The following is a 10,709-nucleotide window of genomic DNA, read 5'->3' as shown; positions in this document are numbered from 1 at the left end:
CGGGGAAAGTTGAGAACAGCCTTGAACTCTGCACATTACAGCCAGTTTACAGCCCCTTTTCTCCTCCCCTTCACTCCCATTCAGTACGTCTGAATGCCTCTATTATCACAGCTCAGCTTTCAGAGACTCATGGTCTGAATGTGTGTGTCTTTGTCTGTGTATGTGTGTGTGCGTGTGTGTGTGTGTGTGAAAGAGAGAGAAAGGGAGTAAATGAGAAAGAAAAATATTTGCTCTGTTTTAATCTGCTTTAATGTGTCCCACTTCAACTTTTTAAAGTCATTCCAATTGAGAAAATGTAAAAATAATTGCAAGGCTGGCATGAGGGAAATGAAGCATGAGTGTCTCATGTAGACAGAGAGAAGCTAGAGAGAATGAAAAGAGAGAAAAAAATCTTGTCCTTAAAATCTCACAACAATAAGAAATTGGAACAGCAAATTGTAAGAAAAAAAAAGTCAAGAAGTCAGCAGCGTCATGTTATATAGAGAGAATATTTATCTATTTTATGCAAATAAAGTTCAAAAAGTTCAAACCCAAAATGCAGTTTTAAAACATGATGAATACGGAATCTAACAACATATCCAAACAGCTTTGTTTGCTCACAGTAAATATAGAAGCTAGCTTTCTATATCACTCTAGATTTGACAATGGTATGCTGATGTTTAAAAAGTAATGTCCACTGAACAGAAAAATTCAGCTGTGTAGTCAGCAGTGTTCTTCAGTAGTGTATCTGTCTCAAAAGCAGCATGAGGTTTTTGATGCGCTCAGCACGGCAGCGAGGTGACTGGTGCAGCGGCAGCTCGAAGAAAGAAAAGGTGAAGCTCCGAGAGAAGCTGAGGTTGGTGATGGGGCGCAGTGGCGGGAGACGGGGGGGACGAGGCACCCGACGCTGGGGCAAGCACCTCCGTCTTGCCCGCATTCCTCTACCCCCTCCAACTATAGAGAAAGAGAGGGACAGACATGGAAATTGGTGACAAACTAGGAAAAAGGAAGGAGCTTGTACTAATCAAAATCTCAGACGTGAAATTTTAAACTTAAGTGAAAGATAAAGCTGTTTTTGTTGGACAAAGAACTTAAAAGGTCATGGCGGACTCACAAAGGTGTTATCACTTGCCTAATTAGACCTCTTCTCAGGTCCTGCAGATAGTGCTTGATAAACAACTCCCACACTCATGAAAAAGTCCTATAGGTCCACATCTGTTATGTTAGTATATGGATTTCGGTGAATTCACACAAAAGACCTCTTTTACTGGAGTCATTTTAATGTTTCATGGCAAGAAAAGCACAGGTGTGAACAATCTAAGTGAGTTATGTGTTATGGGCAAGTTGCTTAGGAAGGCACTTCACTGAGTGAAATTGTCCGTTACATTGTTCCTTGACCTCATGACATTTTCCGACGCATTCGAGGCAAAGTGTTAGGGAAAGGAAAATATTTTAAAATATTGGACCACAACCCAAATGCCTGCTGGGAAACAGCTAAATGGAATTCAGCCATCATTCATTTCATTATTTACACCTGTGCCTTTCCTACTGTTAGCCTACATGTCAAATGTCTTCAGTGAAACAAATCCAGCAAGATAAGCTTGTGCTGTTACTGTAGCAAAGGTTAGTCAGGGAAAACTTCAAAGTTATCATGTTGCACAAGTTAATGCTGAGTTTGTTAGTTGACATTAATGATAAAAACGGAATATTTTAACATTATCTAGCCATTGTGATGTAGCTAAACTTCGTTCACTATAGCTAACAGTTAGCTAGGTTATGATCGTTAGCTAGGTAATGGTTACCCTAACATTAGCTAGAGTGCAGCTCATATTATCCTGTTGGACAAGGTTTCACAGCCAGTAAAATACATGCCATGGAATATATCGTACATTTCCTTCTGAATAAAACCGAAAACAGTGTGTTTTGTTTGTTATGGATTATCTTTATATGTGCCTGAACATACCTCCTTCAATACTATGTCAAAGAAAGATTAAAAAAATAATGGTAAAGAACATTTGGTCTCAATTGGAGTTTTTTGTTGTTTTTTTCTGTGAGGCAGCATTTTTTTTTACTCCACATAACAAAGTAATAAACATTCAGTAGGTTAACATTATTATTAAAAAAACACTGTCTTTTAGCTTTGGTCGCATGGTTAGATATGACCACGACTGGCCCTTGTTCCAGACATACCCAGACTGTCCTGAGGGACTGCACCAGGTGGAGACGGAGCCTCAGAGTTAAAACTTGTACTTGAAACTTCCTCGTCTTCGTTACGTCTCCCTCGATAAGGAGTGGACGGCGTCGGCTGAGGAGCAGGAGGTGGTGGAGGTGGAAGTGGAGGGGGCCGTGGAGGGGGGGGCAGGGGGATTGAGGTAAAGGACGATTCGGAGAGAGCCAGGCCTCCCCAAGGCGTCATGGTGCTGTCTGAGAGGATGGTGGAAGACGGCCCTGGGTGTGGGTGAGAGGAAGAGGATGATGTCTGCTGCTGGCTGTATTTTCGGTGATTAGCTTGACGGGGGCGCTGGAGAGCCGGGGAGGAGACAGGGGCCTTGGCTGTTGTAAGAAAGGGGGGATTAAAGGAAATAAATAAAAAGATACAAGGTAGTGTAGTTGATAGAATAACTTTTAAAATTCAGAGCATATGAGTTGTCTGCACACGGTTCTCAACATGGAGGTGGCTTAGCTTAGAGCCCTGCGCGGGACTGTTTTCTTCATCCCGCTCCTGCCGGCTCCCGCTGAGTTTCTGACCATTACCGCCTGCAACCGCAACGTGTGTATTACACTCCTGCCCGCACCCGCAATGTGTATGTCCACTCCCGCCCGCACCCGCAATGTGTATGTCCACTCCCGCCCGCACCCGCAAAACTCTGAGAATTTATGCCCGCACAATAATAGAGATCGATGATTTTGTGTCTTCTCCTGTCCCGCAGGAGAAAACACGTAATTTTATAGGCTATTAATAAAGAGAATCACGGGGTTGTTTGTTTCGTTTCCCTGGCCTGCATGTCTTTTGACGCACTGGTCAGGAATAGTGCTCCTATTTCGTTGTTTACATTTAGTTTTTAATGAAATAAAGGCTGTTTCATATTCTATTCTCCTCCTCTCCTCGAACTATCCCCGCAGCTAATCCCACTCCCTGGCTGAACGACGACATCCGCTGCCTTCGTCGTAAATGTCGGAGAGCTGAGCGCTTGTGGAAATCAAGCAAGCTTCATGTACATCGTCTTTATTTTAAAGAACTGTTAGCTGAATTAAATTCTGTTGTTAGGGTAGCCAGAGCCTCTTATTTTAAAAATCTCATCATCTCCAACAAGAGAAATCCCAGGGTCATTTTTGACACTATAAGTAGCATTACTGGTGCGCAACCGCCTGCTCTACCTGTGTCCTCTGATGAGGACTGTAGCAATTTTTTAATGTATTTTGTGAATAAGGTTGCCAGTGTCAAGGCCAGTATAACACCCTCCTCCTCCTCCCTTCCTGATCCTCCCAAACAACAGTCAATTATTGACAATTTCTCACCTGTCTCCTTACAAGACTTAGCAGATCTTGTGTGCACTATGAAGATCTCTTCTAGTCCGCTGGATATCCTGCCCACAACTTTGCTGAAAAATGTTTTCAGCACTATTGGTCCATCTCTGCTCTCCATAATCAATAGCTCACTGGTTTCTGGTCGTGTCCCGTCCCATTTCAAGCAAGCGGTTGTTCAGCCGCTTCTCAAAAAGCCCAATCTGGACCCCGATGTTCTTAGTAACTACCGGCCCATTTCCAAGCTGCCCTTTGTATCTAAGATTCTAGAAAAAGCAGTTGCAAACCAGTTAGTGACAGCGTTGAACAGTTACAATATCTTAGATAAATTTCAGTCCGGTTATCGTCAGTTACATTCCACAGAAACTGCTCTTCTCAGGGTCTCCAATGACATCATGATGGCCTCCGATGCCGGTAAATCCACTATCCTGGTTCTGCTTGATCTCAGTGCAGCCTTTGACACTGTTGATCACCACATCCTTTTAGACAGGCTGGGGGACAGGGTAGGAATCTCAGGGACCGCTCTTCATTGGTTTAAATCCTATCTGTCTGATCGATCCTTTTCTGTGGCTGTTGGCCCTCATAAATCAGAGTTTGCCCCCCTTTCTTGCGGGGTGCCCCAAGGTTCAGTGCTTGGGCCTATCCTCTTTACGCTATACATGCTCCCTCTCAGAGATGTCATCAGCAATTTTGAAGGTATCTCATACCATATGTATGCAGATGACCTCCAGTTATATTTTTCTTTTAACCCTGATAGGACCGATGGAATTGACTCACTGTACGATTGTATGAATGTAATTAAGGACTGGATGTCTTCTAACTCCCTTCAGTTGAACGCAGCTAAAACTGAGATTTTAATTATTGCACCTGATGCCTCAGCATCTAAAGTGGCCAGCTGCTTAGGGTCCCTCAGTGCAAATGTGCGCCCCAAGTTGAGAAACCTTGGGGTCACATTTGATCAGGCCATGCTCTTCGATGACCACATCAAAACTGTCACTCGCTCCTGCTTTTTCCACCTCAAAAACATTTCCAAACTCAGATCCATGTTAACTTATTCCGAGCTAGAAATGATCATCCATGCTTTTATTTCCTCACGTCTGGATTACTGTAATTCTCTTTTCACCTGTCTCAATAAAACTTCATTAGACCGCCTCCAACTAGTCCAGAACGCTGCCGCCAGGCTTCTGTCCAGATCTCATAAGTTCACTCACATCACTCCAGTCCTGGCATCCCTGCACTGGCTCCCTGTTAATTTCAGGATCCAGCACAAGATTCTAACCATCACTTACAGAGCCCTCCATGGTCAAGCACCTGCATACTTGACGGATCTGGTGTCCTTTCACTGTCCTGTCAGGTCACTGCGGTCCGCTGAAGGCCACCTACTTACTGTCCCTCACACAAGATTAAAGACGAAAGGTGATAGAGCCTTTAAGGCTGTTGCACCGAAATGGTGGAATGCACTACCTCATGAGCTGAGAGCGGCCTCTTCCGTGGACATTTTTAAAAAGCAGTTAAAAACACATCTGTTTAGGCTTGCGTTCCATTAATTGTCCATTGTATCATCTCTGTATTTCGCTGCACTTTACTTTTTATTTGTTTTTGTGTATTTTGCATTGTTTCTGTTATTGTATTTTTTGTATTTTATCTTGTGAAGCACTTTGTGAGCCCTCTCTGTGAGAAGTGCTATATAAATAAATTTACTTACTTACTTACTCTGTATTTTATTTATTTTTCTACCTTTATATAATCACGCAGTGATTGAGGTTAAAGCAGGTCTGGCGCCAGGATGAAGTTACTGAAGGGGCGGTTAAAAATTACGAGGGGGCAAATCTTTATTATGCAACATAGGTTCACACAGTGAGTTATAAAGAGCGCGCAGCCGTGTGTAATTGTCGCGCGTAATGACAACTCGACACCGGTGAAACACAATAAACTGCACGTCTTCTTTCATGTTTGTCTCATCACAGATGGAGCTTACAGACAGACAGACAGGTAGAGCAAGCGGCAAATTGGTATGAAAGCTGGTTCAGGGCATATTCATCCATTTATGAATAAATATAGAGTGGAAACACTTATGCATGTGCACCAAGATCCTGCAGTGTTTTTTTTTAGCCGCCCGTTCCCGCCTGCAGCAAAGTCCAAACCGCCCGCTCCCACAATATTTGCGTTGGGTCCCACGGGCCCCGGCGGGACCCAGTCCCAATGCAGCCCTCTAGCTTAACTGACTAGCAGCTAATGCTGCTGACTCCATTGACAGCACTTAATAATGGCTACAGTGCTGACAGAGCTAATGGTGTTAACATGGGGGAACTGGTCGGTGGTTATGTTTCATGACAGTCCCTATATTAGCGGTGGCCGCCATATGAGCACAGTGCAAATCAGTTGGATACACACATGCACAGACACACACACGCACGGTTGAACCAGCTTACCACGACAAACCACAGAGAAGCTCAGATTACAACACACAACAGAGGAGCGTAATTTTATGCTTTGCACAGGATGCCATTTCTCTACTATATTTTTACATTGCAAATAGCAGTTTGCTACTACATTAATGCTCTGAATGTTGCATAGAGAACCTTTAACTGAAGCGGTCTACTTTAAAACTCTATTTATTGGGCCAATATATTTCAGCTAGAAGTGCTTCTCTGTTGCAAACTCACTTTATGGTGAGCTGATGAGGCAAGTTTATGTTTACGTAATATTTTACAAAACAGCAGCATCAGCTTAGAAAATATGATGAAATAATGTTTATTTCTATCAAATAAACTGCAATCACCTTCTGTAAAAAGACACTATATGTAGATATTAAAGGCCAGCAACAACTATTCAGAGAAAATTAAAAACTACTTTTCTTGCAGGGCCATTGTGTTAAAGTGTTGGTGTTGATTCACAGTTTTCCATTAAAAGATCACTATAATTCTTTTTCTTTTAACTGGTGTGTATTTAGCATTATTGTCTCAAGGACCACAGTGTTTGTAGTTATATGGTTTATTTCCAGCATCACACAAGCAATATTAACAAGTGAATGATTATTAACAATAAGTAAATAATCTGGATATCATCATGTCACAAATAGAAATACTTCTTTTTTTGATTTGTACCTCTTAGTGGTCCTATAAAAGAAACCTAAATTCACCTTTAACGGATATCCAAGGTATACCCAAAGTAAACTGAAAGCTGTTCTTGCTCCAATTTTTGTACATGTTCATGTACTGTAGCTACATTTACGTGCATGGTCTCATTTGAAAGGTATAACTAGCTTTTTCACCAACAGTCAGATTCACTGTAAGTGCTTCTGCCATTGAGTTATAAGTTACAACACAAACAGCAGTTGCTGGATATCTATGGATGTAATAATGTGTTCAGACTAAATATTTCACCATAAATAAATTGACTGAACCACTGTCAGTGTATGAGAACTGTAGAGGGAGCGTTTCTGTCTGGATAACATCGATCTGTGGATTAAAATTATGCTTCACAAGTGAGTAATAACTGTTTATTTGATTGATTTTTGTCTGACAGAAGCATTTATTGAGCCTGCTGAGGTATCATGAAATGATTAGCTTTAATGGCACCATGAGGATCTGTAGCTCTCAAACAATAGGTCATATGAGTAAACCACTTAAACAACAAATACAGCAGTTGTCATCAAATAAAACCTTACGAGGGCCCACGGGTAGGCCGTTTGATTTTTGAAGAATCTGATTGATGGAATATTAAAGCCCCAATTGTAGTACCTAAATTTTGAAAATCAAAAAATACACTATACACTTACTTATCATTAAAAAGTAATACTGTAATCTCCAAAGCATGCTTGTGCATATGCTCCAGCAGCATAATAGCCTCTGTAACTGGAGAGGTGAATGGGTCATGAGTGGATCACCTTTTGTTTTACTCCCAGATGAACCAATGTGAGGGAGCCGTTCACGAGACATCACCAATCTGGGGCCTGGGCAGAAATAAATGTGGTTATTTCACAGCTGACATGCTCGCACTTGCAGGAAACAAGTTAACAGTTTACAGTGTGCCTTTTCATCATACACACAGTGGACTGCAGGAACACATTGCAATACAAAGATGCATTTATTTTGGTTGACAATATCAGCATGGCTTTAGGGAAAGTGATGTAGGTTGGTTGGTCTGTCCATCGCTGTGTTCCAGGCTGAAACATCATGACTACTTTAAATTGGATTGCCATTGCCACATGAGGACATGTTCATGGTCCTCAGAGGATGAATACTACTGACTTTGGTGAACCCCCTGACTCAAGCAACACCAGCAGGTCCAAGTTTCACTTATCCTGTTAAATATGTCAACATCTACTAGATACAGTAGACTGACACAAGCATGGTAAACATAGCCAGATCACATTGTCGCTAAGCATATTAGCATACTGGCATTACCATTTAGATAACTGCCTAGAAGTACAGCTCAAACAAAGAAACTGATACTCAACTTTGATGTCTTTAGAGTACAATGGGTGCCAACCCCGAAAGTACAAAATAGCAAATGAAGTTGTCCACACTTACAATAAGTAATACTTTTAATGATGCTCAGCAGAAGATAATGAACATATCTCAGCCCTAGGCTTTCCTCAACATTACTGTCACATCATTCTGAGGGAAGCCTCGGGCCGAAACCTGTCCAATTTCTTCTGCTGCCATGCATCAAGAATTGCATACTTAATGTGGGTGCTAACAACTTTATCTGGTGTTCTGCCATTAAGTAGAGCCTCACAGAGCCGCTAGCATGGCTGTAGACTCTAAGTCTTATTTCTCTATTCTCCACTCTAGTATTAAAAGAAATTATTTTTCAGTAATCATCGTGTCAGTCACTTCATCCTTGACCCATGACCTAACCATACCCCATGAATTGTTGAAGTCTAATAAGAAAAGAATACCCCAGTCACAAAGGTATGGGACTGACACCATAACAACTTGGCTGAGGTAACAATTAATGTTGCTTGTGTGCAAGGGTGTAGGTTTCATTTAAACATTGGGGGGGATGCATATGAAATGGGGATGAAAATTTTAAGCATCAAACACTTAATTTCCTGTATTCTGGTGAATTTATATATGCACCAGTGTATGGTGTAAATGTCTTTACTTTTGTGAAAAATTAAAGTCTGCTATTTTCATGGGTTTTATAGCAGGCACAAATGCACATGTTCTACATACTGAGTTGGACGTGTCCCCTGCATCTCTCTGAAATCTACTCCTATGGATGTTTGTGAAACTGTAAGGAAACAGTCATTTTTGCTGTGGTTAAAGCACCAAAAAACTCAAATATTTCAGCATGTGTACACTTATGATGCACTATTGAGTCTCAACTGTCTTGTTCAAAACTATTTTCTTTTCTTTTCAACATTTAGCTCTTCGGAGAGTGAGTGACAGTTTGAAAAGGGAAATAGAGAAAAGGTCAGCGCTCTGTCCTTGCACCAAACATGCTTATAAAAAGAGAAGGATAAGAAATATTTTCCACAATACAGAACATCCTCTTGATGCTGAGTTCATAGAAAGCTGGCATTTCAGCGTTGCAGATGATGGTTAAGTTAAGAGATGGGAAATAAATGCGGGAAATGTCACATTGTCAGAAGTAGTGATGGAAAGCTGTGAGAGTGTGCGTAGGCTATACCTCGTCGATGTCACTCCTTCTGTACTTAGGCAGCAGAGCACTTATCCCTCGTCCTCCTGCATCAAGCAAAGCATGCCTCACAGATACACACTACCACACCAGGGTTGTCATAAGCATGCAGGGACAATTTCCCTACCAGCCCTTCATCACTACAGACGTTAATGACTTCTCAAGCTGGCTTCCAAAGTCACTTCCTCTCTCTCCACATGTTGTTTGAAGACTCAAGATGACTAATTCTCATCTTTTCTCAGTCTTGCCTTAAACATAAAATTTATCCCAGATAAACATCCTGTTCTTGGGGAGCATCTTCCTCTCTCATTTTACACTTCCTCACTCATCAGTCAGTCCTCTCCTTCATTTCTCTGCCTCTGCTCACCCCTCTTTCTCTTCTGTGACCCAACAAACATTAGCAGTGACGCTCAGTGCAGCAGGTGCCTTCTCCATTTCTGGCTCCCCCTTTTTTCACCCTCCTCACCCGCCTGCACCTTTACCATGTCAGCACTGTCACTCTCCCTCCTCTTTTCTCTCACCCATTCATCCCCTTGTAAGTGATAGTGGTGTAACACAGGCACTTTGGCTCTTGCTTTCTCTCCTTCCTTCTCCTTTTCTTTCTGTCCCTTGAACAAAGACGAAGGGTGGCAGGGTTACCCTTGAACGTGGGAACTTTCATCTTCCATCCCCTCTTTTCTCCTCCCCTCTTCCTCCCCCTTCACTGTTCATTTTCAGGGTGACATTAACTCTCCATCTTCCTCTCTTCCTCCGTCTTTCTCTCCGTTGTGAGTGGCAGGTGGTGAGATGGGAGCTTGACAAAAGGCAACGTGAGACGGGGCTAAAATATTAAAATATTCATGGATACCTGCAGTCGGCCCCTTCATGGGCTCTGACCCCCACCTGGCTCTCTGCACCTACACAAATAGACACACAGATATTGACAAAAGCATGCGCAGGTAGGCATACACACATCTCATTTAGCCAATGTCTTCTGTAACACCAGCATTACAGACACACACACTAATCCACACACACAGGAATTGTGGTACACACATCATCTGATATCTACATTTAAATTCCAGGCAGGTGATTGTGAAGCAACACACACTCCCACACACACACACTTTGATCTACAGTGTATGACATTTAACGTGGAGCAGGTGAACATGCTGCTCGCCGTCTCACACTTCATCTGACACAGCTACATTTGCATACCAGGCCGACACACACACACTAAATATGCAAATAATTGTGCACACACTTCCATATCAACCTGCCACTTAAGCGGTATTAGCATTTCATATCACAACACATTCTTCTTTAATGGTGCTACATTAGCATTTCAGCACACATGCACATGCAGACACACAACACGATCACAGTGTGAGTGGGCACTGTTATACAAACCCTCACCTTCGACCAATCACACACTCCATGTTCACACTTGCATATAAAAATGGGGTATTTAATGATCCCAAAAACAAACACTTTCTTTCTTTAGCTACATGTTGCTGGATACACACAGGTTGGTGGGGACTGGACAAAACTTTAGGGCAAACATTCAAAATTGGTCT

The 10,709-nt window shown here is 42.2% G+C and overlaps 1 protein-coding gene across 1 annotated transcript; it reads right to left on the bottom strand.

Moving 5' to 3' along the window:
• Positions 1-715: 715 nt before the first annotated feature.
• LOC126402150 (WAS/WASL-interacting protein family member 3) lies at positions 716-9,263 on the bottom strand. Its single transcript, XM_050063870.1, has 4 exons — positions 9,145-9,263; positions 7,394-7,459; positions 2,170-2,532; positions 716-933 (listed from the first exon to the last, which is right to left on the bottom strand). The coding sequence occupies exons 2-4, from the start codon at positions 7,443-7,445 to the stop codon at positions 716-718; spliced, it is 633 nt and encodes a 210-aa protein (XP_049919827.1). The 5' UTR covers positions 7,446-7,459; positions 9,145-9,263.
• Positions 9,264-10,709: the final 1,446 nt, after the last annotated feature.

Source organism: Epinephelus moara, chromosome 16 (assembly GCF_006386435.1).
Source record: "Epinephelus moara isolate mb chromosome 16, YSFRI_EMoa_1.0, whole genome shotgun sequence".
NCBI lineage: Eukaryota > Metazoa > Chordata > Actinopteri > Perciformes > Serranidae > Epinephelus > Epinephelus moara.
This window is presented reverse-complemented; position numbering and strand designations above follow the sequence as displayed.

Bases quoted from the DNA above. Each gene is read 5' to 3' on its own strand.
- LOC126402150 (XM_050063870.1), bottom strand. From the start codon at position 7,445: ATGTCTCGTGAACGGCTCCCTCACATTGGTTCATCTGGGAGTAAAACA. The intron at 2,533-7,393 runs GTGATCCACTCA...TTCTTACAACAG, and splicing joins ATCTGGGAGTAAAACAAAAG to CCAAGGCCCCTGTCTCCTCC. The intron at 934-2,169 runs GTATGTCTGGAA...CTTTCTCTATAG, and splicing joins AGTCCCTCAGGACAGTCTGG to TTGGAGGGGGTAGAGGAATG.